Raw genomic sequence first — 25,501 nt, 5'->3', positions numbered from 1 at the left:
GAGAGAGCAATCAATGAACAACTAAGGTGTCGCAATGAAAAACTGATGATTGATGCTTCTCATCTCTCTCTGTTCCTGTCTGTCTGTCCCCATCTATCCCTCTTTCTGACTCTCTGTCTCTGTAAAAAAACAAACAAATAAATAAATAAAAAGAAATAAAAGTTATGCGGTTTGCATTATTGTCCATAAAATATCTTTGATTCCTTATAAAATATCTAATTCTTTTGGCAGGTAAGTTGCAAATTTTTTTCTGCATTTTAAATTTGATGTGCCAAGAAGATGTAATAACACTATAGGTAATGAAACTGGATTACTGCCACTCATTATTATCACAACACAGTCATTTCCCAGGCATAGGTGGTGGGATTCAGCCAGTTCACACCAATTCAGTAGAACTGATACCTAATTTTTTGTTGAGTTCGGCAAACCCTTGTAATCAGGGTTCTCTCTAAGGTGAGCACTTGAGCAGTTGCCCAATGTGAAAATCACAAATTTACATTCCTTACTCTTTTTAATGTTCATCTGTGCAACAGTGTATTCTAAGTGCACGTAGTAATGTTCATTCCGTTTGTAGGTGAAAAATATTTGATAAAACTATGCTTGTAATATTTCTTTATTCGTTTAATAAAACTCATTATACCTTTGATGAAACACATTTTAATTTCCTTGCATTTGTTACTTCAGTAAACAAACATAACATAAAGAGGAAAAGTTCCAAACAACCAGGGGGTGACAACTTGTATTGTTTTTTGTCAGGTATTAACATTTTTTCATAAATATATATATATTTTTTACAGAGACAGAGAGAGAGTTAGATAGGGACAGAAGACAGGAACAGAAAGATGAGAAGCGTCAATCATTAGTTTTTCGTTGCGCTTTGCAACACCTTAGTTGTTCATTGATTGCTTTCTCATATGTGCCTTGACTGTGGGCCTTCAGCAGACCGAGTAAGCCCTTGCTTGAGCCAGTGACCTTGGGTCCAAGCTGGTGAACTTTTGCTCAAACCGGATGAGCCCACGCTCAAGCTGGCAATCTTGGGGTCTCGAACCTGGGTCTTTCTGCATCCCAGTCTGACGCTGTATCCATTGCGCCACTGCCTGGTCAGGCTCATTAGTATTTTTAAACTTTCTTATAACATAATCTAGTTTTGTGTACCTCTTTTATTGTTCTTATTTAAGTATTAAATGCATGAAATAATAAACTACCTTTCAGTATATCGTTTTTTTATACTTAAAATGGTCATTAGGGCAGAGAACCAGTTGTTAAATTATTTGAATCCCACCACTGCCAGGTACATATAGTGGCTGGTAGTCAGATAATCAGACTAACACATAGCAAGCTAGACAACACTACTGTTTTTTAATCCCAGCTGGATAGTGACCTACTTTCATAATAACCATCATATGTACACAAAAGAAATGCCAAAAAGATCTCACAAATATTGTCATCTCCAGTTACTGATATTAATAAAAAGACAATGTGACAGACCTCTTCACATCTTAGCCCTACAGAGACTTACACATAAATTCCCATGGCTACAATTTCCTTTCATGACCACTTACTGTTGCTTTCCAACAGCAGCATAAAATCTCTAACAAAACTGCCTCACTCCTAAGGAAACGATTCACAATGGCAGAAACTATCTGATGATGGGGTCCCCGAGAACAAACTGGACCCACAAGTTCACCCAGAGCAAGACAACCCATCCGTTCAACAACCCAACCCTGCTCTAATCTCTCAGGCAAACTCGTGGTCCGCTCAGGGCCATTCCCATGGGCTTCACCAGGGATGCCCCGCTCACTGAGGCCTATGTCCCTGGTAATCCTCCATTGCCATTTTTGCCTGCTCTGGACCCCAGAATGCGTTCATCAGCCTTCACTGAGTGCCTTTTAATTCATCCTCAGCTTCACCGAGGACACTTGAGCAGCCACACTCACTCAAGCCGGAACAGCTCCCTACAGCAGGAGTCAGGAACCTATGGCTCGCAAGCCAGATGTGGCTCTTTTGATGGCTGCAGCTGGCTCGCAGACAAATCTTTAATAAAAAAAAATAATGTTAAAAATATAAAACATTCTCATATATTACAATCCATTCATTTCCTACCGCTCATGTTCATGGTTGCAGGTGGCTGGAGCCAATCACAGCTGTCCTCTGGGACAACACCAAATTTTTATTGGATGATGCTTAATGTACACAGGTCGTTGTATGGCTCTCACGGAATTAAATTTTAAAATATGTGGTGTTCATGGCTCTCTCAGCCAAAAAGATTCCTAACCCCTGCTCTACAGGAAAGCCTACACCTGCACGAAGGCCTCTGAAGAGCGCCTGGCCAGGATGGTCCGAGTTGCATTGTGGGAACATTCTGAAGATTCCAGTTTCCAGAGATTCGCCTGCTGTGGACTACATTTCCCAGAAGGCTCTGGGCACAGATCTTTTCGGGGCGGGGCGAGTGAGAGCTTTTGGAACAGCTGGGCGTCCAGCCCCCAAGGACTTTCTAGCTCTCTCCCATCAGCCTCTGGGCACAAGCTGCTCTCAGTCTCTGGGTCCCATTCTGGTGTTCCCAAGTTCTTGTACTGTGTGCGGTGAGTTGGTCGCGTCCAGGGAAGTAATCAGCGCCAGGTGAGGGTGGGAGGGCTCAGCAGACTTTCCCGAAGAGGGATCGGAACCGGCCCTGGGGGTTGGTGACACCGGGAGGCGCTCGAGGTGTAGAGGCCCGAGTTGCTGACTGGGCGTCTGGCTGCCTCAAGCTGTGTGAGCGCGAAGGGCTGAGAAGGATGGTGTGTGACAGGCAGCGAGACAGGGCCGGGCGCGTCTTGGGGACGGGGTGGTGGGTGCGTGGCCTTGATTTGTAGGTGTGGTTCGCTTTGGCTATGTGCCCTAAGTTCCCTCTAGAGCAGGGGTCAGGAAACTTTTTGGCTGAGAGAGCCATGAACGCCACATATTTTAAAATTTAATTCCGTGAGAGCCATACAACAACCCGTGTCCTTACGCATTATCCAATAAAAATTTGGTGTTGTCCTGGAGGACAGCTGTGATTGGCTCCAGCCACCCGCAGCCATGAACATGAGCGGTAGGAAATGAATGGATTGTAATACATGAGAATGTTTTATATTTTTAACATTATTTTTTTTTATTAAAGATTTGTCTGCGAGCCAGCTGCAGCCATCAAAAGAGCCACATCTGGCTTGCGAGCCATAGGTTCCCGACCCCCGCTCTAGACTCTCCTTGGGAGAGTTAAATGACCCGAAGAAAAGAAGTCCTGCACTAAGCCCTAGACTGAACGTTTCAAGCAGGGAAGTCTTGTCGTACGAGAATTTTACTTTTGGAAGTGCTCCCTTGACAGACTCCTGGGAAGACGTGAGGGGAAGGTCCCAGAGGTAGGGTTCCTAGAAAGGGCACTGCTCCTACTCCTTTGGGGCCAGCTACATGCTTCAGAGTCACTACAGCCGGACCGCAGTCCCCAAGAATTGCTGTCAGCTGACAGATTCCAGCCTCCCGTTGAATTCGATTTGATCATGTGTGGGTGGTGGCAGACCTGGCCCTAAAGGGTGTTTTGGTTCTGATTTTTCTTTTCCAGTTAGGTTTGTTTGCTCCAAGGAATGCATGTGTCTCCTGATTCCCCCTTTCCCCCTACTGCTGTTGGGTGAGGAGGAGGAAAGAATAAATGCATATTTATTTATATTTTTTCCATTGATTTGGGGGGGGTTGGGGTGGGAGATAGAGAGAGAGAGGGGGAAGCATCAATTGCCACTCCACTCAGCTGCTCCATCCAGTTGTGTATTCATTGATTGCTTCTCCTGTGTCCTGACCAGGATCAGACCCACGACCTCAGTGAACCAAGTGGACGCTGTACCCACTGAACCCCCCAGCCAGGGCCGATTGTTGCATATTTAGAAATAGAAGTTCAGGTGAGTTTGTGTTTCTTTTATATTCATATAATTCTTTTTGCTTTCAGGTCATGAGAACATTTGCTTTCTTTGGCCTGAGATATCAAATATCTTGACTCGTAGTGTCTATCATGGATCTTCCTTCTGCTGAGTGACCCACCATGCTGATGCACACGTCTTCCCAGTGGTCCCATATTTAGTTCTTTTCTTCAGTTAATAGCCATCTGTTCATACGGCAAATTGTTCAGATTCTTTAGTGCATTCTCCCTTTCTAAGTGTTCTGATGGTAGATTATTTTAATAATTATTTTAATTTTGAGTATGTAGAAAGAAGAGGAAAGTGCCAGTGATTACTTTCTTGTTTGAAAATTTTCAAGTATGTATAACTTTTAGGAATATAGAAATGCCATTTAAAAATTCAGAATTAGATTATTTTAAATGTTACTTCCACAGAGAATAGCAATAATCTCTAGTGTACAGCTGTCTTACAGAAATCTAATTTACACCTACATGTGGTGGCACAGTGGATAAAGTGTCGACCTGGAATACTGAGGTTGCCAGTTCAAAACCCCGGGCTTGCCCAGTCAAGGCACATATGAAAAGCAACTACTAGGAGTTGATGCTTCTTGCTCCCTCCGCCCTTTTCTCTTTCTCTTTCTATCTCTCCTCTCTCTAATCAATAAGTGAAATATTTTTTAAAAATCTATTTTACAAATTGTATTTCCAAGGACAGATATTAATATCAGAAGGTAAAATAAGAAGGTTATAGTTTTAAATATTCAGATAAGCCAATAATCTGCCAAGAAGAACCTGAGTGAGCCTCTGGTTAATGTTCTCAGCTTGACACCTAACCATTATCTTTTCTGAGCCAGCTTTGTGGTGCCTAATTTTGTCTCTTCATCTGCAGCCTCTGGAAAGAGGGAATAGTTCCTCTCTATACTTTTAAGAACCTGTTTTATTCATCTTGTTATTTAAGAAGAATAGCAGGGCTGGGCTGTGAGATTTTAGTTAGTATTGGAAGAAAGCAGGCGTAAGCACGGGTTTTATTATGAGAGAAATGGAAAGAGTGGCATTAACCTTTTTTTTTTTTTTTTTTTTTGCCAGAGAGAGACAAAAACAGACAGAGATAAACAGGAAGGGAGAGAGACAGAGACATACAGGAAGGGAAGAGATGAGAAGCATCAACTTATATAAGGTCTACCGGAAAGTTCTGTCTGTTTCTATCTCAAGTTTCAACACGTAAGCACATGTTTATTTGGCACATGTGTGCCTCTCTATTTTTATCACTTAATGTGTACATACTGACGTAGCAAATTAACTAAAACGAAGTTGATTCACGTTAGTCTTATGTGTGAAGCCATAGTGTACCCATGGCTACTGATAAAGTTCATTTATGCCACTGTAATTTTTACGAATTTCAACAAGAAAGAAATGCTACAGAAGCATGTCTGTTGCATCCACTATATTCCCCGGACTTAGCACCCTCTGACTATCACCTGTTTTTGTCCTTATAAAATTTTTTGAAGGGCACAAAATTCAAAAATGAAGAAGATATCAAACAAGCACTGGTTCAATTTTTTGCATCAAAAGATAAAACATTTTTCAAAAATGGGATATACAAATTGCTCTCATGCTGGCAAGAAATCATTAATAATAATGGCAATTATATTAATAAAGTTTATTGATGGTAAGAAAAATTTATGTTTTGTTTTATTCCAAAAACAGACAGAACTTTCCAGTAGACATTAATAGTTGTAGCACCTTAGTTGTTCATTGATTGCTTTCTCATATGTGCCTTTACTGGGGGCTCCAGCCGAGCCAGTGACCTCTTGCTGAAGCCAGCGACCTTGGGCTCAAGCCAGCGACCATGCGGTCTTGTCTATGATCTTCACACTCAAGCTAGCAACCTTAGAGTTTCAAACCTGGGTCCTCAGTGTCCCATGTCAATACTCTATCCACTGTGCCAACGTCTGGTAAGAGTGGCATTAACTTTCTTTATTACAATGCAATAAAAATAATCTTCTTCATTTTCACTAATAATGACTAAAACTTATATTAAACAATTATTTCTTTTTTATTTATTTTAAGGAGAGAGACAGACAGGAAGGGAGAGAGATGAGAAGCTTCAATTCTTCTTTGCAGTACCTTACTTGTTCATTGATTGCTTTCCATATGTGCCTTTACTGAGGGCTCCAGCCAAGCTAGTGACCCCTTGCTCAATCCAGCAATCTTGGGCTTCAAGCCAGTGACCTCTGGACTCAAGCCAGTGACCATGGGATCATGCCTGTGATCCCATGCTCCAGCAGGTGATCCCATGCTCAAGCCCAAGGAGCCTACGCTCAAGCCAGTGACCTTGGGGTTTCAAACCTGGTCCCAGGCTGACGCTCTATCCACTGTGCCACTTCCTGGTCTGGCATTTTAAGCAATTATTGTACGTCATTTTATGTGGTCTTTTTTACTACTTCTTCAATGCAACCATCTGTGGTAGACACTGTTTTAACCCCCACCCCCTTTTTTTGACAGATAGTCAGAGAGAGGGACAGATAGGGACAGTAAGGGAGAGACATGAGAAGCATCAATTCTTTGTTGCGACACCTTAGTTGTTCATTGGTTGCTTTCTCATATGTGCCTTGACCAGGGGCTACAGCAGAGTGAGTGATCCCTTGTTCAAGCCAATGACCTTTATTTCAAGCCAGTGACCTTGGACTTCAAACCAGCAACCTTTGGGCTCAAGCCAGTGACCATGGGTCATGTTGATGATCCCATGTTCGAGCCAGCGACCTTGCGCTCAAGCCAGATGAACCTGCGTGCAAGCTGGTGACCTCAGGGTTTTGAACCTGAGTCCTCCACATCCCAGTCTGATGCTCTATCCACTGCACCACTGTCTGATCAGGCTCACCTCTCTGTTTTTAATTCCTCAACAGAGATGGTGAGATATTGGTAATTGTCAAGCTCAAGTCTGACACCAGAGCCTTTTTCTTATTTTCACATACACTTCACATATTATGTAGTGTTTAAAAATATCTGCCTGCCTCAGTAAAAAATTTATGTATATCTTTCATCAATTAATGTGGTCCAGTACCATGGTAACTAATGAGGGTAGAATGGACCATAATTTATTAAACCTTTTATTCAGTATTACATAGTTTCTAATTCTTATTTATCATAAATGATTTTTAGTTGAATATTATTGTGTCTACATCTTGTTTATTTTTCTAGCTATTTAAGTATACATTTCTGTGAGTGGAATTTTGAGTGAAAACTTGTCACAAATGTAAGACCCTGAAATATAGTACTTGGGAGGTAATACAATGACTAAAAGACATAGTTGTTATCATTAATATAGGAAAGACAAAATATATATGGACTAAGTGTAGGGCAGCCCGCACAAAGGCCAATAGTCGCCTGACCAGATGGTGGCACAGTGGATAGAGCATTGGACTGGGATGCAGAGGACCCAGGTTCGAGACCCCGAGGTTGCCGGCTTGAGCGCAGGCTCATCTGGCTTGAGCAGAAAAAGAAAAAGCTCACCAGCTTGGACCCAAGGTCACTGGCTCAAGTGAGGGGTTGCTCAGTCTGCTGAAGGCCTGCTGTTAGGGCACGTATGGGAGAGCAATCAGTGAACAATTAAGGTGTCGCAATGAAAAACTGATGATTGATGCTTCTCATCTCTCTCCATTCCTATCTGTCTGTCCCTCTCTCTGTCCCTGTAAAAAAAAAAAAAAAAAATTCACCCGTTATCAATAAACTAAGTAGTTAAAAAAAAAAAAGGCAATACTGTTAGGTCATGACCAACTTTGTGGAGGCAAATAGAATTTATCCTGTGAGTTCTACACCTTATAGTTTTTATCCTACTAATGTTAGTTGCAAAGTGAGACTTACAGGATCAGGTAATTCAGCAATTCCCTGGAGGGCTTCATGTCTAAAAAGATAAGTTCATATACAAAATAAGCCAATCTCTCAGAAGACATGGAAAGAAGCAGGATCTAGATCTCAATAAATCCATGAGGTTTCTTTGGGAATTTCAGCCATTTTTTTTGAGGTAAGACAAGCATAGAAATCATATAGTTAGTTTAAAACATGGCCGTCATAACAAGAATTATGCAGAATACCTAAACAAAAAGATCATTATGATCATAATACATTACTACATATAGCTATGTAGCTTTCCAAACATTTTTTCATCTATTGCTGTCTGATCATCGTCTTTCTATATTGATATAAACATATAATTTATAAATGTAATCATACTGTTTACATCCAGTAACCTATTTTTCTATGGACAATATATCTTGTTATTTTCCTGAATTTAGCATAGTTTCATAGTGTTACATTGCATGGGTGTTCTGAATACATTAAGTCGGATTTGGGGGCATAGGCAATTGCCTGAGCAATTGTTTGTATATCCTGTCTGTTCCTATGCATTGACCAGTTTTCTTCAGTCATGAGCCCATAAAGAATGTTCTAGACTTGGACTGTGTGGCCCATGCTCAGTCTTGACAGGCGGGAATGGAGGGAGGAGGATCTGATTTGGTGAGGAGTGAGTAGTCCAATCTTAGGCTCATACTGGCACCTCTGGGATTGGGCAGCGCAAGAAACCTTCCTGCAGACGGACCTGGGGGCGTTCAGTGAGAGTTTAGATTCCACAGATGGCGTTATGGGGTGTGGACTAACTTGAGTCATGATGGGAACAGTTAAGCGCACCTCTCTAAAGCTTTTCTTTTCTTTCCCCAGCTCTGGCTTTTCTGGACTCTGTGCTTCACCCATAGAGGGACTGCATGGAGCACTAATTAGTTCTTGCAATTACAGAACCATGTCTGATGTAAGTTGGTATTTCTCTCTCCTTGAAATACAGTGATTTTTTAGTTCATGTGAAGCTTTTCCTTAATTATCCTAAAGCTTTCTGCCTAGCAGAACCCACCTCTGAACCTGCTTTCTCCCGTCCAAGTGAAGGTTGGTACCAAATATCCCAGGGCCCTCCCTGTGTCCCTTTTCCAGCCAGTGTCATATTCATTGAACACATGATTCCACATCTCCTGGATGCTCAGTCTTCTATCAAGAACAGTAAAAGAATGGAGTCTTTTGTGGGAGATACTTGAGCTTTTGTCAAGGAATAACTCAAAGAGATATAGTTAACAGCACACCTTTCCTTGTCTACAAGGAAATCCAATAGTGGGTTGGTTTTATCCACCAAAGCACAGACAAAATCTATGTAAGAGGAGGAGGAGAGAGGAGAGAATGAAATACTAGAGACCTTTTGAAAGGAAGGTGGTAAGCAATGGAGGGTTGACGGTAATAAGATGATGACCCAGATTCTTAGTTACTGGCTGATAACAGATTACAAGAATTAAGAAAATCTTTAGATGTTTTGTTCAACCTAAGTGTAAATATAACAGAGTTATTAATCTCATATATCCAAATGATGAACTAAATTGTAGCTAGTAAAACATTTTATGTTTTCATCATAATAAAAAAAATCCTTAGGATGTAATCTAACAGAATAATGTTACTTGAGGTTTAATGATAATCCTTAATTGAAATCATTTTTCTGAAATAGAGATTTTATAGTACACTAGCTGTACCCGGCCACGCATTGCTGTGGCTCAGTCTGGTTAAATGGAAAAGAAAGAAAAGAGAAAGTGCACGTTTCTAATAAGTTTAATTTCACAATGCTGGTGGGTATACAATATTTTTTGTTGTTCCATTGTCTGTGCAGATATAGAGATTGTCTGGTTTGCTGACTCTAGAACATGCAACATATAATTTTCCATGTGAGAAGCAATCTGTGTGTAGATCTAAAGCGCACAATTCTAAAGATTGGTCTTGAGCTTTGTTGATGGTGATTGCAAACACCAGTCAAATTGGGAATTGCAATCTCTTAAACTGAAATGGCATATCCGTTGGAATCATAGGAATGCGAGGAATGAGAACATCTTCACCTTTGAAAGATCCTGTCAAGATTGTTGCTTCTACAACGTAGCTCATTAACTTTTTACAGCGCACAGACCCAAACACTTCATGTTTTACCATGAAATCCATCAGTGATTTCAGCTTCTGTCTGAAAACAAGTGCTGTGATGTCATGCCTATCCACCGGTGATTGGCCAGGAAGTAAGAACTGTTGTATATTGTCCCAAGCTGGATTGCATGTGAATGTAATGAATAGGTCTGGACGCCCGTAGTGACGAACATACGCAATTGCATCTTGAGCATACTCATGCATATGACGTGGACTGCCTGTACATGAAGATGGCAAAATTGTTAGTCTTCCAACGTTAGTTGTATTACCGCCATTTACAACTGCATCTCGCAAATGAACGTATTCTTCAGAGCGAAGCTTGGTCTGATTCAAATGGATGAATATCAAACGTTCTGTTTCAATTTTTGATTACATATCTACGATGTATTGTTGAATCAATTGACAGCATTTCAAAATGTGATTGTCTTCATTCTCTCGAATCATTAATCGGTATGAATAATAGTTCATTGTGCTGCATTTCATATTTGTTTCTTTGCCACTGACTGGATTTATCATCTTAACGTTGAAGTGATGATATCCATTGGCACCATCCCAAAATGATTGGATATTGCAGGGCATCGTAGCATCGATGAGTTTCTGCAACTTTTGTCAATTGATTGTTTCTCTGAGGAAGAACAGTATCTCTAGGTTGGAATTGATCTCCAACTATAACAGTTGCCACTTCGTCTATAGTTGGAGCATTGAATCTTCATACATATTCTCCAGCAGCCGTTTTGTTAGCATGAATAACAATCTTGTGTGTATCAGATGGCATCATGTCAATTGCTGTTTTGAACAAACGCACTAAATTGTTTTTTTTTTGTGAAGAAGCTCTTGCAGTTGGGAAATGATGGACCTTTTTATGCCGGTAGAAATTCTACAGGGTGCATTCAATTCATCATTGCCATCGCCGATGAAATACATTTGTAGGAATTTATGTTGACCATCTGGGAACGGAAGCAGGGAGCCGGCTTTATGATACATTTGTCCTTTCACTTTGAAAGTTGGCATGAATTGAGCTGTTACGATTTCTGTGCAGAATGATGTTATTTGGAAACATGAGTTCTATTTCCTGATGTTAGATAGGAAATGCTTTGATTCGGCGGTATATCCAGCAAGCAAAGTTTTTAATGGCTCTGGCAGTTCTCCAAGTTGAGGCAGTTTAATTTTTCTGGCGGCGCAACACATTCCTTTCACTTCTCCATTAAATTTCAGAGCCTTGCAATAAGGACACACTTCAGTCATAGTGCCGATGAGAACATGCCGGTTCAAACTATAATCATCAGCTGGGTTGTACTGGAATGCAAGGTGATTGTAATCACGTGATTGCTGAGCATGGAGTCGTGTGTGACGCTGATCTGCTGTTTCTTGTTGACGTCTTTCAGCCACTCTCAGGCTGTCGTGTTCATTCTGTTGAGAACAAAGCAGAGCTGAAGCTGCAGAATGCAATCGCTGTGCTCGCAACCGGGCATCCTCAAGTCTGGCTGCACGTAAATGGATCGTAAATCGGAAACATTGAAATGGAATTGTAAAATATTTAGTATAGCGTGTTTTGTTTTTACATCCAACAGATGGCGCTGTTTTTCAAAAAAGCATGTTTTTACCTGTCACAGGTGTGACATCTATATCTATATAATAGTAGGTATATAAAAAAGCGCGTGTATTTGAATGCAACGTTGTTTCAAAATTGCAAAGCAATTGGTGAAGAACTTTAGGAGATTTAAGATTTTGAACAAACAAACATTTATATTTTTATTTATATAGATTTGGAAAAAAGTTTTCGTGTTTTTTTCCATATTTCTTAGAGGGAAAAGATGATATGGCAGTTCACATTTATAAGCAATTAATGAGACAGGCACATAGCAGGGTGTGTGCATATTATCAGACAGGTCTGGAGAACTGAGTGACTCACAGTATCCAGGAAGCTTTTTCTGCTCTAAGAGGATTCTTCTGGATCATGTAGACACCCTGCTGTCATCATAGTAATTCCCTTCTTTTTTCCTACCCGCATGTATCACAGGCCTCCAGCCTACTTCATTGTTGTATTCTCCTCTTCTTGAAGTTTTTCCTTCACAACCTCTTTTTTTCTCTTGGAAATATTTTCTTAAATTCTTTAATTTCATGAGTAACATGTGTATTTTTGGTTTTAGGGATTGGTGACTTTCAGTGATGTGGCCATTGACTTTTCTCAGGAGGAGTGGGAGTTCCTGGACCCTGCTCAGAGGGACCTGTATGTGGATGTGATGCTGGAGAACTATAGTAACTTGGTCTCACTGGGTAAGGTCATCTGCCTAAATCAGTTAGAATCTTCTCTCTGCAGCAACAGCTTTCTTCACTGGGATTTACAGGCCTGTCTTTGAAGAAACCAGCCGAATGTCTTCTCTCTGTTCTCAAAGGAATGTTTGTTGGGTCAGAAATGGATTCACTGAGCACCTGGATTTTCCAGGCCTCGCTGAACTTCAAACCTTCCTCTGGCCCTTCCTGCAACAAATGGCCAGTCTTTAGTGACCAATGAGCTGAATGTGTATTATGGGGCATTTATTTCATAACATCGTCAGAGAAACCAGGTTTCATACTGTGTTTAATGTCAACATTTCTCTAAATGCTCTGTGACCTTGCTGCTCCAAGTGTGGTTCTTTTGTTTGAGGAACCATAAAGAAGGCCAGAGTCAAGTAGAGAAGAGAGTCTCAAGAATTAGTGAGGAAGACAGGCCAGGCCCGGATGATGGCCAGTCTTGTTGGTTTGGGAGAAGAATGTAGCTTGTTTTCGCAGTGAGTAGAAGCTATGATTTGCTTTATAAGGGGTTTTAACTTTTTTATTGTTAAATATTATACCAATAAGTAACATCAACTTCTTCTGAGGCTTTTTAGAAATGCAGCTTGTTGGGTCCTACCCCAGACTGCTGGACAGAATCTGCATTTACACAAGATTCCCAGGTGATTTGTGTGCACATTAAAGAAGCACAGCAATTTGTCCCTTTCTGACCATGCGCATGTAGTACAGCGTGGATCAGTGTCCTGATGAACTCTTACTTTGAAATGAACCTCTTCACTCTGCACAAGGGTAGATTGAAGGAATAGAATGAATTTATTTCATACTAAGCAAATGCATTTCTTTACTTATAAAAAATTGGAAGTTAAAAGATACAATCTGAGTTAACTCCTAAAAATGTCTCATGAAATTTCTAGTCTAGGGCCAAGTTTCTAGTCAGTGGGTTGAAATCTGTTCTTCCCATTTATTTATTTATTTACTTATTTAACACATGCGTGTGAGAGAGGATCAGAAAGGTGAGAGATGAGAAGCATCTTAGCAAAGTAACGATAGTAATAATAATGTTAATAGTTAACACCGTACTTACTATAACAGGCTTTGTTCTAGGCCAGTGGTCGGCAAACTCAGTAGTCAACAGAGCCAAATATCAACAACGATTGAAATTTCTTCTGAGAGCCAAATTTTTTTAACTTAAACTATATAGGTAGGTATATTCCTTATCAAGGTAGCACCCGCGTGTAGTATTTTGTGGAAGAGCCACACTCAAGGGGTCAAAGAGCTGCATGTGGCTCACAAGCCGCGGTTTGCCGACCAGGGCTCTAGGCAGAGCAGTGTATTAACTTATTTAACTTTCACAATGTCCCCATGAGGAAGGTACTATTTTTATCTGAGGCACATATAGTTTAAGTGACTTCCCAAGGTCACACAGCTGGTGGGAGGCAGTGGCAGCGGTTGAACCTAGTTCCAGAGTCTGTGTTCTGTTTGCTCTAAAGAGATGGAGCCTGGGGGAGTCCCAGACAAGATCATCTTTCTACCTGTGTCATGTCATGGTCTTTATTCCCGCCATCCTTCTCTTCTCTGAAGCCCTTATCAATATTACTTGACCTTTACTTTATTGATAATTAACCAGATGTTTTAGCTTAGAATAATCAGATGCGACAACATTATTGGAGCAAGGAGGAGAGCCCTGGGTGGTTGTGTGGGCGGGGCCAGGAAGTTGGACCCAGGAAAGCAAAGGCAGGAGGGAACCACTATTATAGGGAACAATGTCGCAGGTCGCAGCAGAGAAGGAAGAACATGTGAGATGACGTTTGGAAAGGTTCCTACAAAAGACCAAGGCCCCTGGCGTGAAGGCCTGACACCTGGGGGAAACCGAGGTCCGTGTGCACTACCAGAGGGACTTCACCTTGATCTCATTTCCACTCTCCTTGTTTTTCTTCTCATATTCCCCTCCCATTTCAGTGAGGAAGGTGTTATTTTTTGTTTCCATTGTAACCATTTTGCTTATAGGTTGGATTCTTCTGCTTTCCAGGTCTTTTAAATTTCTCTCTCTGTGTGAGTAAATATATGCATTCATTCATAAATTCTGCAAATATTTTGATTGCCTGCCTACTCCCAGCCAGGCATGGTACTACTGTGCGCTGTCAATACCATCATGAACAAGATTGATAACTTGCCCATTCTCATGCAGTTTATATAGTCAGGAAGAAGAAATATAAGATAAATAAATAGATAGATAAATAATATCTTATTATGAAACACGTTCAAGAAAGGTAAATATTATAAGATAATAGCAAATGATGGGAATTGATAGGGCTAATTCAGATGAGGTGGTCTGGGAAAGCTTTCTTAAACAGACACATAAAGCCTGGGATCAAATTACATGAATATCTGGGGCAGGAATATATTAGTCACAGTCAACAACAAATGCAAAAGCCCTGTGATTGGAAAGGAACTTTTTTTTTTTTTAAGCGAGAGGAGGGGAGATAGAAAGACTCCTGCATGCGCCCCAACTGAGATCCGCCGGCATCCATCATCTCGGTCCGATGCTCAAATCAGCTGAGCTATCCTCAGTGCCTGAGGCCCACGCTTGAACCAGTTAAGCCACTGGCTGTGAGAGGGGAAGAGGGAGAGATGAGGGAGATGGTGGGGGGAGAAGTAGATGGTTGCTTCTCCTGTGTGCCCTGATAGAGAATTGAACCTGGGATGTCCTTAAGCCAGGCTGACACTCTATCCACTGAGCCAACCAGCCAGAGCCAGGAAAGGAACTTGATTGGAGGACTTGTAAGTCCAGAGCAGAGTTAGCAAAGGAGCACATACTGAGATATTAGGTCAGGAGCTAGGCTAGGGTCAGATAATAGACAGTTTTGTCACTGTTGTTGTCGTTTTAGGAATTGGGTTGTTTGTTCTTTCTCTCTGAAACAGTTCCTATATCTTTCCATGACTTGCATTCCTTGCTGCTTTTGCAGATTACAGGCCCGTTATTTTGTACAGCGTTCCTCACTGTGGGTTTTTCTGTTCTTTCCTCATGGTTAGGGTTAGATTATGCATCTTTAGCAGAAATATCACAGAAATGATGCTATGGTCTCTTTGCACTCTGCCAGGTAGTGCAAATGACTCGTCATGACTGGTGATACTTCTGTTGAGCACTTGATTAAGGTCATATCTGCCAGCTTCCTCCCTGTAAAGTAAATCTTTTTTCCTTCAATGAGTATTTTGTAAAAAGGAACTTTGAGACTATTAAATATTGTATTCCTCTTCAAACTTTCAGTTTATTTATATGTTGGATTTCTAGTTAGTGGGTTGAAATCTGTTTTTCCCATTTATTTGTTTAGTTATTTAATACACGTGTGCAAGAGAGGGACAGACAGGAGAGAGGTGAGAAGTATCAACTTACTGTTACGGCACTTTAGTTGTTCAGTGATTGCTTTTTCATATGTGCCTTGACGGAGCAAGTGGGGGGGCTTTAGCTGAGCCAGTGACCCCTTGCTCAAGCCAGCAACCTTGGGCTTCAAGCCAGAGACCATTGGGATCAAGGCAGTGACCATGGGGTTATGTTTATGATCCCACGCTCAAGCCAGTGACCCCACACTCAACCTGGTGAGCCTGTGCTCAAGTCGGCAACCTCAGGGTTTTGAACTGGGGTCCTCAGCATTCCAGCCTAATGTTCTATTCACTGTGTTACCGCCTGGTCTGGCTCTTCCCATTTATTTTGAAACTCAGAATATCTGAGCTTGTCTTACATTTGACCATTGGGAACCCTGTCATGACGGCTTCTTTGTCCTTCAGCATATCTCCATCACTCTAAGCACTTTCTTATTTTCTGACACAACAATATGTTCCAGGTCCATCTTGCACTTTCCCTGTTTCAGCCTTCACCTCTGCCATTTCTTCAAGGTGCCCTGGCTCCTTTTAGTCAAGATTGGTTTTAGAAGCCAAAATCTGAATACTAGATTTGCTCATTGCTGCTGAGGGATGGGATGACTGCTCCCAGGGCCTCTTGGTGGACAGAACTAGGGAATATACTTATATACTAAGTATATAAATATACTTAGTATACTTATACACTTGCATCTATATATTGAAAACCTTGGGTTTGCACACATATCTCCAATTCCAATTCAACACTACAGGTTTTATTTCAACGTATTTACTTTCCACATTTCTGATTCCCTTCTCTGGCAGTGAAAAACCTGGCTTTTATTGTCCTGAATATATTTACTTATTTTATCGAACTTTCTGTATGTAACTAGCCTTCCATTGCCACCACCACCTTGATTGTGTGATTGCCCTTCTCATTCCACTCGGGTCCTGACAACCCACACCAGGTCACACCCTGACACTTATCCTTACCCTGCTTGCATTCTGACTTTCCCCATGGGACAAATCTTTTTATATTGAGCCCCACTTCCTGCTGGTTGGCCTTTAATACCCAGCTCTGGGTTTCACTTATTAAATCTTGACCCTTGAGTGTGCATTAAGAAATATTTTGTGGGCCCTGGCCGTTTGGCTCAGCAGTAGAGCGTCGGCCTGGCGTGCGGGGGACCCAGGTTCGATTCCCGGCCAGGGCACATAGGAGAAGCGCCCATTTGCTTCTCCACCCCCCCCCCCTCCTTCCTCTCTGTCTCTCTCTTCCCCTCCCACAGCCAAGGCTCCATTGGAGCAAAGATGGCTTGGGCGCTGGGGATGGCTCCTTGGCTTCTGCCCCAGGCGCTGGAGTGGCTCTGGTTGCGGCAGAGCGACTCCCTGGAGGGGCAGAGCATCGCCCCCTGGTGGGAAGAGCATCGCCCCTGGTGGGCGTGCCGGGTGGATCCCGGTCGGGCGCATGCGGGAGTCTGTCTGTCTCTCCCCGTTTCCAGCTTTAGAAAAATACAAAAAAAAAAAAATTAAAAAAAAATATTTTGTGTGATAAAATAGGAATTATTCATTAAGCTCTTCTGCTGTATACCGAAGTGTGATGGTTGCCTTGAGAAAGCCTCTTGTGCAGTTGTTTGAATTGTGAGTTAAACTGGCTGCTTTTTTATGAAGCACCATTTTTTTTTCTTGAAGGAATGACTGACAGACACACTGTGGTTATCCAGACTTAGGTAGTTGGGAAACATTTTCTTTTAAGTGACCCTGTCATTTCAAAAGGTTATTTGTTGCCAATGATAGAATTCAAACATTCACCCTGGATGGTTGACTAAGTGGATAGAGCTTGGTTCTGCATATGGGTGTCCCAAGTTTGATTCCTGGTCAGGGCACACAGGAGAGGTGACCATCTGCTTCTCTTCCTCTTCTTCTCCTCTTTCTCTTTCTCTTCTCCTCTTGCAGCCAGTGGTTTGATTGTCAGTCCCGGGTGCTGAGGATAGATCAGTTGATGCAAGCTTCGGCTTCAGGCGCTGAGGATAGCTCAATTAATCTGAGCATCGTCCCCCAGATGTGGTTGCTGGATGGATTCCTATCAGGGTGCATGTGGAGTCTGTCTCACTATCTCCCCTCCTTTCACTTAAAAAAAAAAGGGGAATTCAAACTTTCAAGTAAACATTAGAACTTATGAAACTTATATCTACCATTTTGAGCTTCACAGCTTCTCAGTACATATATTTTTTTTCCTAATGAGATAGATGGTAATATTAACATATGATGGCTTTGATATTGTATAATAAAATATGTCAACATCTCAAAGATCTGCACAACTCAGTGAACCACTTTTCTTCAGATAACCAGGGCATGATGTTGCAAAATTATGCATGGATAAAAAGATCATTCAAAATGTAATGGACTTTAATGTAACATAGTATGAAAAATTCACTGGTATAGTTGCATATTCCACATTGCAGTTAACCTTTAAGAAACTACCACTTCTCAAATTTTTTACTGTAGAATCAAAGAAAAATATCTACAATTATCTGAACAGGCTCATAAAATTCTTTTTTTTTTTTTTTTTTGTATTTTTCTGAAGTGAGAAGTGGGAAGGCAGGGAGACAGACCCCCCATATGCCCGACCGGAATCCACTCAGCAAGCGCACTAGGGGGCGATGCTCTGCCCATCTGGGGCATTGCTCCATTGCAACCAGACCCATTCTAGTGCCTGAGGTGGAGGCCATGGAGCCGTTCTCAGTGCCCGGGCCAACTTTGCTCCAGTGGAGCCTTCGCTGTGGGAGGGGAAGAAAGAGATAAAGGGAAAGGAGAGGAGGAGGGGTGGAGAAGCAGATGGGCGTTTCTTCTGTGTGCCCTGGCTGGGAATTGAACTTGAGACTTCCACACACCAGTCTGATGCTCTACCATTGAGCCAACTGGCCAGAGCCAAAATATTCTTTCATTTTATAATTACATATCTGTAGGAAGTTGGATTTTCTTTATTATATCAGACAAAATGGGGCTGCCAAAGATTGAATGCAGAAGCAGATATGAGAATCAGTTGTCCTCTGTTAAACCAGATATTAAAGAGGTTTATGAAAGATTAAAATGATACTTCAGCCTGACCAGACAGTGGCACAGTGGATAGAGCATCGGACTGGGATGTGGAAGACCCAGGTTCGAGACCCCGAGGTTGCCAGCTTGAGCACGGGCTCATCTGATCTGAGCAAAGCTCACCAGTTTGGACCCAAGGTCGCTGGCTCGAGCAAGGGGTTACTTGGTCTGCTGAAAGCGTGCGGTCAAGGCACATATGAGAAAGCAATCAATGAACCGCTAAGGTGTTGCAACGAAAAACTGATGATTGATGCTTCTCATTTCTTTCCGTTCCTGTCTGTCTATCCCTCTTTCTGACCCCTGACTCTGACTCTCTCTCTCTCTGTCCCTGTGGGGGGGAAAAATTTAAAAAAAATTAAAATGATACGTTATTAATTTTATTTATTTTAGAAACAATAATTATTTTTTATAAAATTTGTTAACATTTAATGATTTTAAACACTGTTAAGCCTTATAAAAAGCATTCAAGTACCAAATAATTGTAATGCAAGCACTTATATGGCAATTCAAAGTTGTTGAACTACAATATTTGCTGATGCTAAGTTGTACAAAACGGCTCTCCAAGCATGTTGCTAAGCTGGGACTAGGTCATAATTTTCATTAGTTTTACTTCATTTCTTGTTTTGAATTAGATTTTAAAGCATCTTTTTTTGCTCTAAACTTCCCATACCACTATTGATGGGCTAACCTCTTTGAGTGTACCAGGATTTCAGCTGGGTGGTCATATTACAGCTTTAGTTAGTTTTGTTTCACTTCTTGTTTAAAGTGAACTTAATAACTGCTCAAACTGCAAGATTTTGTCTGCTTTTTAGCTCAACATGAACCACTCAGAAAAATTCCTGTGAGGGAGAATTACCTAGTCCCCTGCTCGGCAAACGGCAGCTCTCCAGCCACATGCGGCTCTTGGCCCCTTGAGTGTGGCTCTTCCACAAAATACCACGTGCAGGCGCTACCTCGACAAGGAATATACCTACCTATATAGTTTAAGTTTAAAAATTTTGGCTCTCAAAAGAAATTTCAATCGTTGTCCTGTTGATATTTGGCTCTGCTGACTACTGAGCTTGCGGCCCACTGCCCTAGTCTACTGAAGTCGTCTTTGAGCGTGGAGGTTTTCTAGGTTCCAGTTCATCATGCCAGCTGACACTGGCATTAAATTCAGCTGGAGCCACACCTGGGCACAGAAGGGCTTGATTGATGAAAGGGAACATTTTGGTTTAAGGGACCATCTACACAGGAAGATGAGGGACTTGTTAAAGTGTTATTTGTTAAATCCTCCAGAAAACTTTCAAATCAGAACTTTTAAGATTACAAAAGCTGAAAAATCAAAGCTGAGCTTGATGAGGAGAGACTTGATGGCTTAGGAATTCAGTAAGTCTACCAATCCAGCTCACTTACGGGTATTATTTTCAATTTGTCTTTTGTTTTTCTATAGAGGGCATTTTTCTGGTAGAGGAAATAAGATGTGTGGGTTTTTTTTTGTTTTCTTTCAGATTTGCAATCAATATGTGAGACCAAAAATACCTTTTCAGGAGAGGACATTTCTGAAATAAATTTTTCCCAGTGGGAGATAAAGAAAAGAAGTAGAACCCTTGGCCTTGAGGCATCCATTTTCAAAAATAATTGGAAGTGCAAAAGCAAATTTGAGGGACTACAGGAACATCAAGAGGAATACCTCAGTCAAATGATAATCAGCTATGAAAAAATGCCCACTTACAAAAAAAGTAAATCTCCTATTGCTCGTCAAAGGATTCGTAGTCCAGAGAAACTCTATGTTTGTAAGGAATGTGGGAAGACTTGCAGTCATGCTTCAAAACTTGTTCAACATGAGAGAACTCATACAGCTGAAAAACACTTTGAATGTAAAGAATGTGGGAAAGACTTTCTTAGTGCTTATCAGTTCACTGTGCATGAGAGGTTTCATACTGGTGAGAAACCCTACCAATGCAAGGACTGTGGGAAGACCTTTAGTTGGGGATCAAGTCTTGTTAAACATGAGAGAATCCATACTGGTGAGAAACCCTATGAATGTAAAGAGTGTGGGAAGGCCTTTAGTCGTGGTTATCACCTTACTCAACATCAGAAAATTCATATTGGTGTGAAGTCTTATGAATGTAAGGAATGTGGGAAGGCCTTTTTTTGGGGCTCAAGCCTTGCTAAACATGAGATAATTCATTCGGGTGAGAAACCTTATGAATGTCAAGAATGTGGGAAGGCATTCAGTCGTGGCTATCAACTTACTCAGCATCAGAAGATCCATACTGGTAAAAAACCTTATGAATGTAAAGTATGTGGAAAGGCTTTTTGTTGGGGTTATCAACTTACTCGACATCACATATTTCATACTGGCAAGAAACCCTATGAATGTAAGGAATGTGGGAAGACCTTTAATTGTGGTTCAAGTCTTGTTCAACATGAGAGAATCCATACTGGTGAGAAACCCTATGAATGTAAAGAATGTGGAAAGGCTTTCAGTCGTGGCTATCACCTTACTCAACATCAGAAAGTTCACACGGGTGAGAAACCTTTTGAATGTAGGGTATGTGGGAAAGCCTTTAGTTGGGGTTCAAGCCTTGTTAAACATGAGAGAGTTCATACTGGTGAGAAATCCTATGAATGTAAAGAATGTGGAAAGGCCTTTCGTAGTGGGTATCAACTTACTCAACATCAGCTATTTCATACTGGAGAGAAACCTTACAAATGTAAGGAATGTGGGAAAACCTTTAATTGTGGTTCAAGTCTTGTTCAACATGAGAGAATCCATACTGGTGAGAAACCCTATGAATGTAAAGAATGTGGAAAGGCCTTTAGTCGTGGCTATCACCTTACTCAACATCAGAAAATTCACACGGGTGAGAAACCTTTTAAATGTAAGGACTGTGGGAAGACCTTCAGTTGGAGTTCAAGCTTTGTTAAACATGAGAGAGCCCATACTGGTGAGAAACCCTATGAATGTAAAGAATGTGGGAAGGCCTTTAGTAGTAGGTATCAACTTAGTGTTCATCAGAGATTTCATATTGGTGAGAAACCTCATCAATATAAGGAATTTAGGAAGACTTACTCATGGCTTAAGCCTTGGTCATCATGATAGAACTCATAGTAATGATAAACCCTACAAATAATAAAGAATGGGATGCATTTATATGGATAACTTACTCAAATTGATAGTGGGGAAACTATGATTGAAGAGATGTGAAAACACTTTGTGTATGGACAACTTAACAAGTGGAGAAATCTTGCTCTTGAGAGACCTTATGAATGTAGGAAATGCGCGAAAGCCTTAATTGTGTATGGACGATTTGCTTGATATCAGGAAATTCATGTTAGTGAGAAATATTTTGAATATAGGGAATATGAAAAGACCTTTAAACTTCTGCATGATCTTACTGAACATCAATTTATACTGATTTGAAACCATTTAAATGAAAGGAATGTGTGTTTATTGATGGCACAGTGTCTGATAAACATTGGAGAATTTGTGCTCATTGAAAACACTTTAAGGAATGTGGTAAGAACCTAAATTCAGTTCTTGCTCTGTACATCAGATAATTTATACTGCTGTGAAATCCTTTGAATGTAAGGAATGTGGGAAGGGTTATAGGTGTGGTAAACATCGTAGAGTACATCATTCAACTAATGAGAAACCTTTGGATTAGAATGTAGGAACACCTTTAGACAAGTGCTACTCAAACTGTTGTCTGGAGAACAGTGCCCACAAAATTGTTATCTATCATGAGATAAATGCAGAAAACGAGTAAATGTCTGGAAATTTTTATAGAATTTGATAGTTGCCTTAACATTATTGCATTTTACAAAACTATCAGTTAGTGTATGGATGATTGGAAGTTAAAAACAAAAGTTTACCCTTACCCAGAAATAATTGAGACAACATTCACTGTTTTGAAAATGTGACACAAGTTATGTGACTTCATTAGAATGAGAAATCCCTCACTTGTCACCTCTCTGATTAGAATAGCAGAATGTTCATACTATAGGGAGGTTTGGCTAATGTGGGAATCACAACTTCTTTATGCCCATAAAAGCATAGAGAATTTATACCAAGTATGTTCATTTATTAAATGCATAGAAACCTTCCAACGCTGTTTAGTCTTGGTAAAATTAAGCAAACTCATCCTAGAGAATAACTCTGTTAATGTAACAAAGGCAGGAAGCCCCTTATCCATGGTAGAGACCATACTGATTGTCATCACCATTCTACCTCCTTACAGCCTGTGATGTTGGACAAAATGTTTATCCCTTCTGGGAATCATCTTTAAAATGCTGGTGATGGTAGCCAATCATGCTTTCGTAGAGATTTGATGGATTTAGTATGCATCAGATCCTTGGAAGAATATCTGGTATGTAGCCAATGCTCAGTACATATTAGCTGTTCTTACTATCCTCATCGTTAGTATTCATCATTAGTATTACTACTAGTGAATGCTTAGGAGAGGAACGCTCATTGTAATGAATTTAGAAAAGCTTTCCATAACCACTTATTAATTTTTTTCGAGTAGTTCATTCTGAATCAAATTTAGTAAAACAAAGAACCTGAGAGGATTTTTATTCAGAATTTATCCCTTAAACTGCATTCAAATTTATGGCTGAAAAGAAATGTGGATTTAGCAAGTATTAGATGTTAGGAGTATTCATAAAGAATCAGAGAGAGGTGTGAAGCAAGTTGCCTGTAATTTCAACAGACAGGCAATAAAATTTTTTGTTCACATTTCAAGATAAATTAGAAATTACAAAGAAAACAAAAAGAAAATTGTCCACTTGGGAATTCTTTCCCAAAATTTTGTGATAATTTTCAGACATTCAGGCTATTATATAGAATAGTATAATGACTACATACTAAATCTAGAATCAATAATTGTTAACATTTGGCCTTATTTGCTTTCTCTGAATATATGTGTATTACTCTTGTACCATTTAACTTATTTAGAAATCATGATAGTTTATTCCTGAAACATTAGCATGCACCCTTTAAGAATAAGAACAACCATTCTTTGCTACCATGGTCACACATGAAAATTGTCAATAATTCTGTAATATTCTTTTCTATTCACTTAATATTTCTCAGTGCTGCTAAGAATTTATTCTATTGTTATTTTCTAAGCAGGATCTTCTCTATATTCATACATTGCATTTGGTGGTCATATCTCTAGATTTTAGTCTTGAACAGACTTTTTAAAGAGTTCAGGAAAGCTGTTTTATAGAATGAACACATTCTAGATTTGTTTCTTCCCTGTTGGTGAAATTTAATTTGTGCCCGTCTTTCATATCTCTTACAAAATTTAATTAGAGCTAGAGCCTTAAACATTTATGGCCAGAACACTTCATATGTGGTGATGTGTACTTCATATTGCAGTACATCAAAAACACATAATAACCTATTTTCCCACCAATCACCAATGTTAAATATGATGATGTGATTACGACAGTGACAGAACTCTCCATTGGAAAGATCCATTATACAACTATTGAGATTGGTGAACTTTGGTCAACCACTTTTGGAGATGTATAACCATGTACATATATATATCCATATATATATGTATATGTATAGGTTCAAAATTAAAGAGAAAATAAAAACAATTATAGATTCTTCAGGTAGGATTATAACAAAATAATTATATTGGAACTTGTAGGATGTAGCTGAAGTTCTACCGAGTGGAAAACTAATACTCAGAAGGAAGGCCAGAACTATACTTCATTTTTCTCAGTATCTACGTGGTCCTTGTCACACTGAACTAAGAAGCTAGAAAAATTACAAACCCTAAACCAAGGTATAGAAGCAATTAAAACAAAATTTGAGATGGATGATTATGAATTAAAAGCAGTACTCTTTAATCACTGTTTTTCTACGAAAAGTACATTTACTTTAACTGAACTCCAGTAAATTTGAATGAGGAAAAGTCAAGAAAGAAAAATGGCAATATTATAGAATCATGAATAAGGAAGGAGGTGTCATTATACATATAGATTTTTATTTTTTTTAATTTTTCTTAAGTTGGAAACGGGGAGGCAATCAGACAGACTCCACATGCGCCCGACTGGGATCCACCGGGCATGCCCCCCAGGGGGCAATGCTCTGCCCATCTGGGGCTCTGCTCTGTTGCAACCAGAGCCAGTCTAGCGCCTGAGGCAGAGGCTATGGAACCATCCTCAGCACCTGGGCCAACTTTGCTCCAGTGGAGCCTTGGCTGCAGGAGGGGAAGAGAGAGACAGAGAGGAAGGAGAGGGGAAGGGGTGGAGAAGCAGATGGGTGCTTCTGTGTGCCCTGGCGGAGAATAGAACCCAGGACTCCTGCACGCCAGGCCGACGGTCTACCACTGAGCCAACCAGCCGGGGCCATATAGATTTTTTTTAAATTTAAGGCAATACAATGTATTTAAACCTACTTGGGCCAGTAAGCAAAGGAAAAAGTTGAAATTTTTTATCCAGGATATCCCTGTTAGAAACCACACTTTGGGACTGCCCCCTCACCTTTCAGGTATCACACATTTGTGGGGAATCTATTGCTAAACCATTCATAGATGACCTGCTTCTTTGTTGGGGTTCTGAATGTAGCAGAGCAGCTCCCTTGCTGCAATCTATTGAAAGTCACCCTCAACACAGGTTTGTAAATAATAATAATAATAATAATAATAATAATAATTATAATAAAAGAAAAACAGCCTTGACCAGATAGCTTGCTTGGTGAGAGCATCATCACAAAGTGCAAAGGTTGCTGGTTCAATCCCTGGTCAGGGCACACAGAGGAACAGATTGATGTTCCTGTCTCTCCCTGCCTCTCTCTGTAAAATCAATAAAAATAAAATAAAATAAAAAAGTAAGTAGAGATGTTGGCCAGGTAGCTCAGTTGGTTGG

The 25,501-nt window shown here is 40.5% G+C and overlaps 1 protein-coding gene across 2 annotated transcripts; it reads left to right on the top strand.

The window, feature by feature from the left end:
• Positions 1–2,474: 2,474 nt before the first annotated feature.
• On the top strand, positions 2,475–25,289 carry ZNF283 (zinc finger protein 283). Of its 2 annotated transcripts, XM_066271883.1 has the most exons (6): positions 2,475–2,582; positions 3,140–3,377; positions 3,813–3,908; positions 8,621–8,708; positions 12,055–12,181; positions 20,122–25,289. In XM_066271883.1, the coding sequence occupies exons 4-6, from the start codon at positions 8,700–8,702 to the stop codon at positions 21,714–21,716; spliced, it is 1,731 nt and encodes a 576-aa protein (XP_066127980.1). In that variant the 5' UTR covers positions 2,475–2,582; positions 3,140–3,377; positions 3,813–3,908; positions 8,621–8,699; the 3' UTR covers positions 21,717–25,289. The 2 variants fall into 2 exon arrangements, with proteins under 2 accessions (XP_066127980.1, XP_066127979.1); XM_066271882.1 differs by lacking the exons at positions 2,475–2,582; positions 3,140–3,377; positions 3,813–3,908; positions 8,621–8,708 and adding an exon at positions 11,067–11,394.
• Positions 25,290–25,501: the final 212 nt, after the last annotated feature.

This window comes from Saccopteryx bilineata, chromosome 3 (assembly GCF_036850765.1).
Source record: "Saccopteryx bilineata isolate mSacBil1 chromosome 3, mSacBil1_pri_phased_curated, whole genome shotgun sequence".
Taxonomy (NCBI): Eukaryota; Metazoa; Chordata; class Mammalia; order Chiroptera; family Emballonuridae; genus Saccopteryx; species Saccopteryx bilineata.
This window is presented reverse-complemented; position numbering and strand designations above follow the sequence as displayed.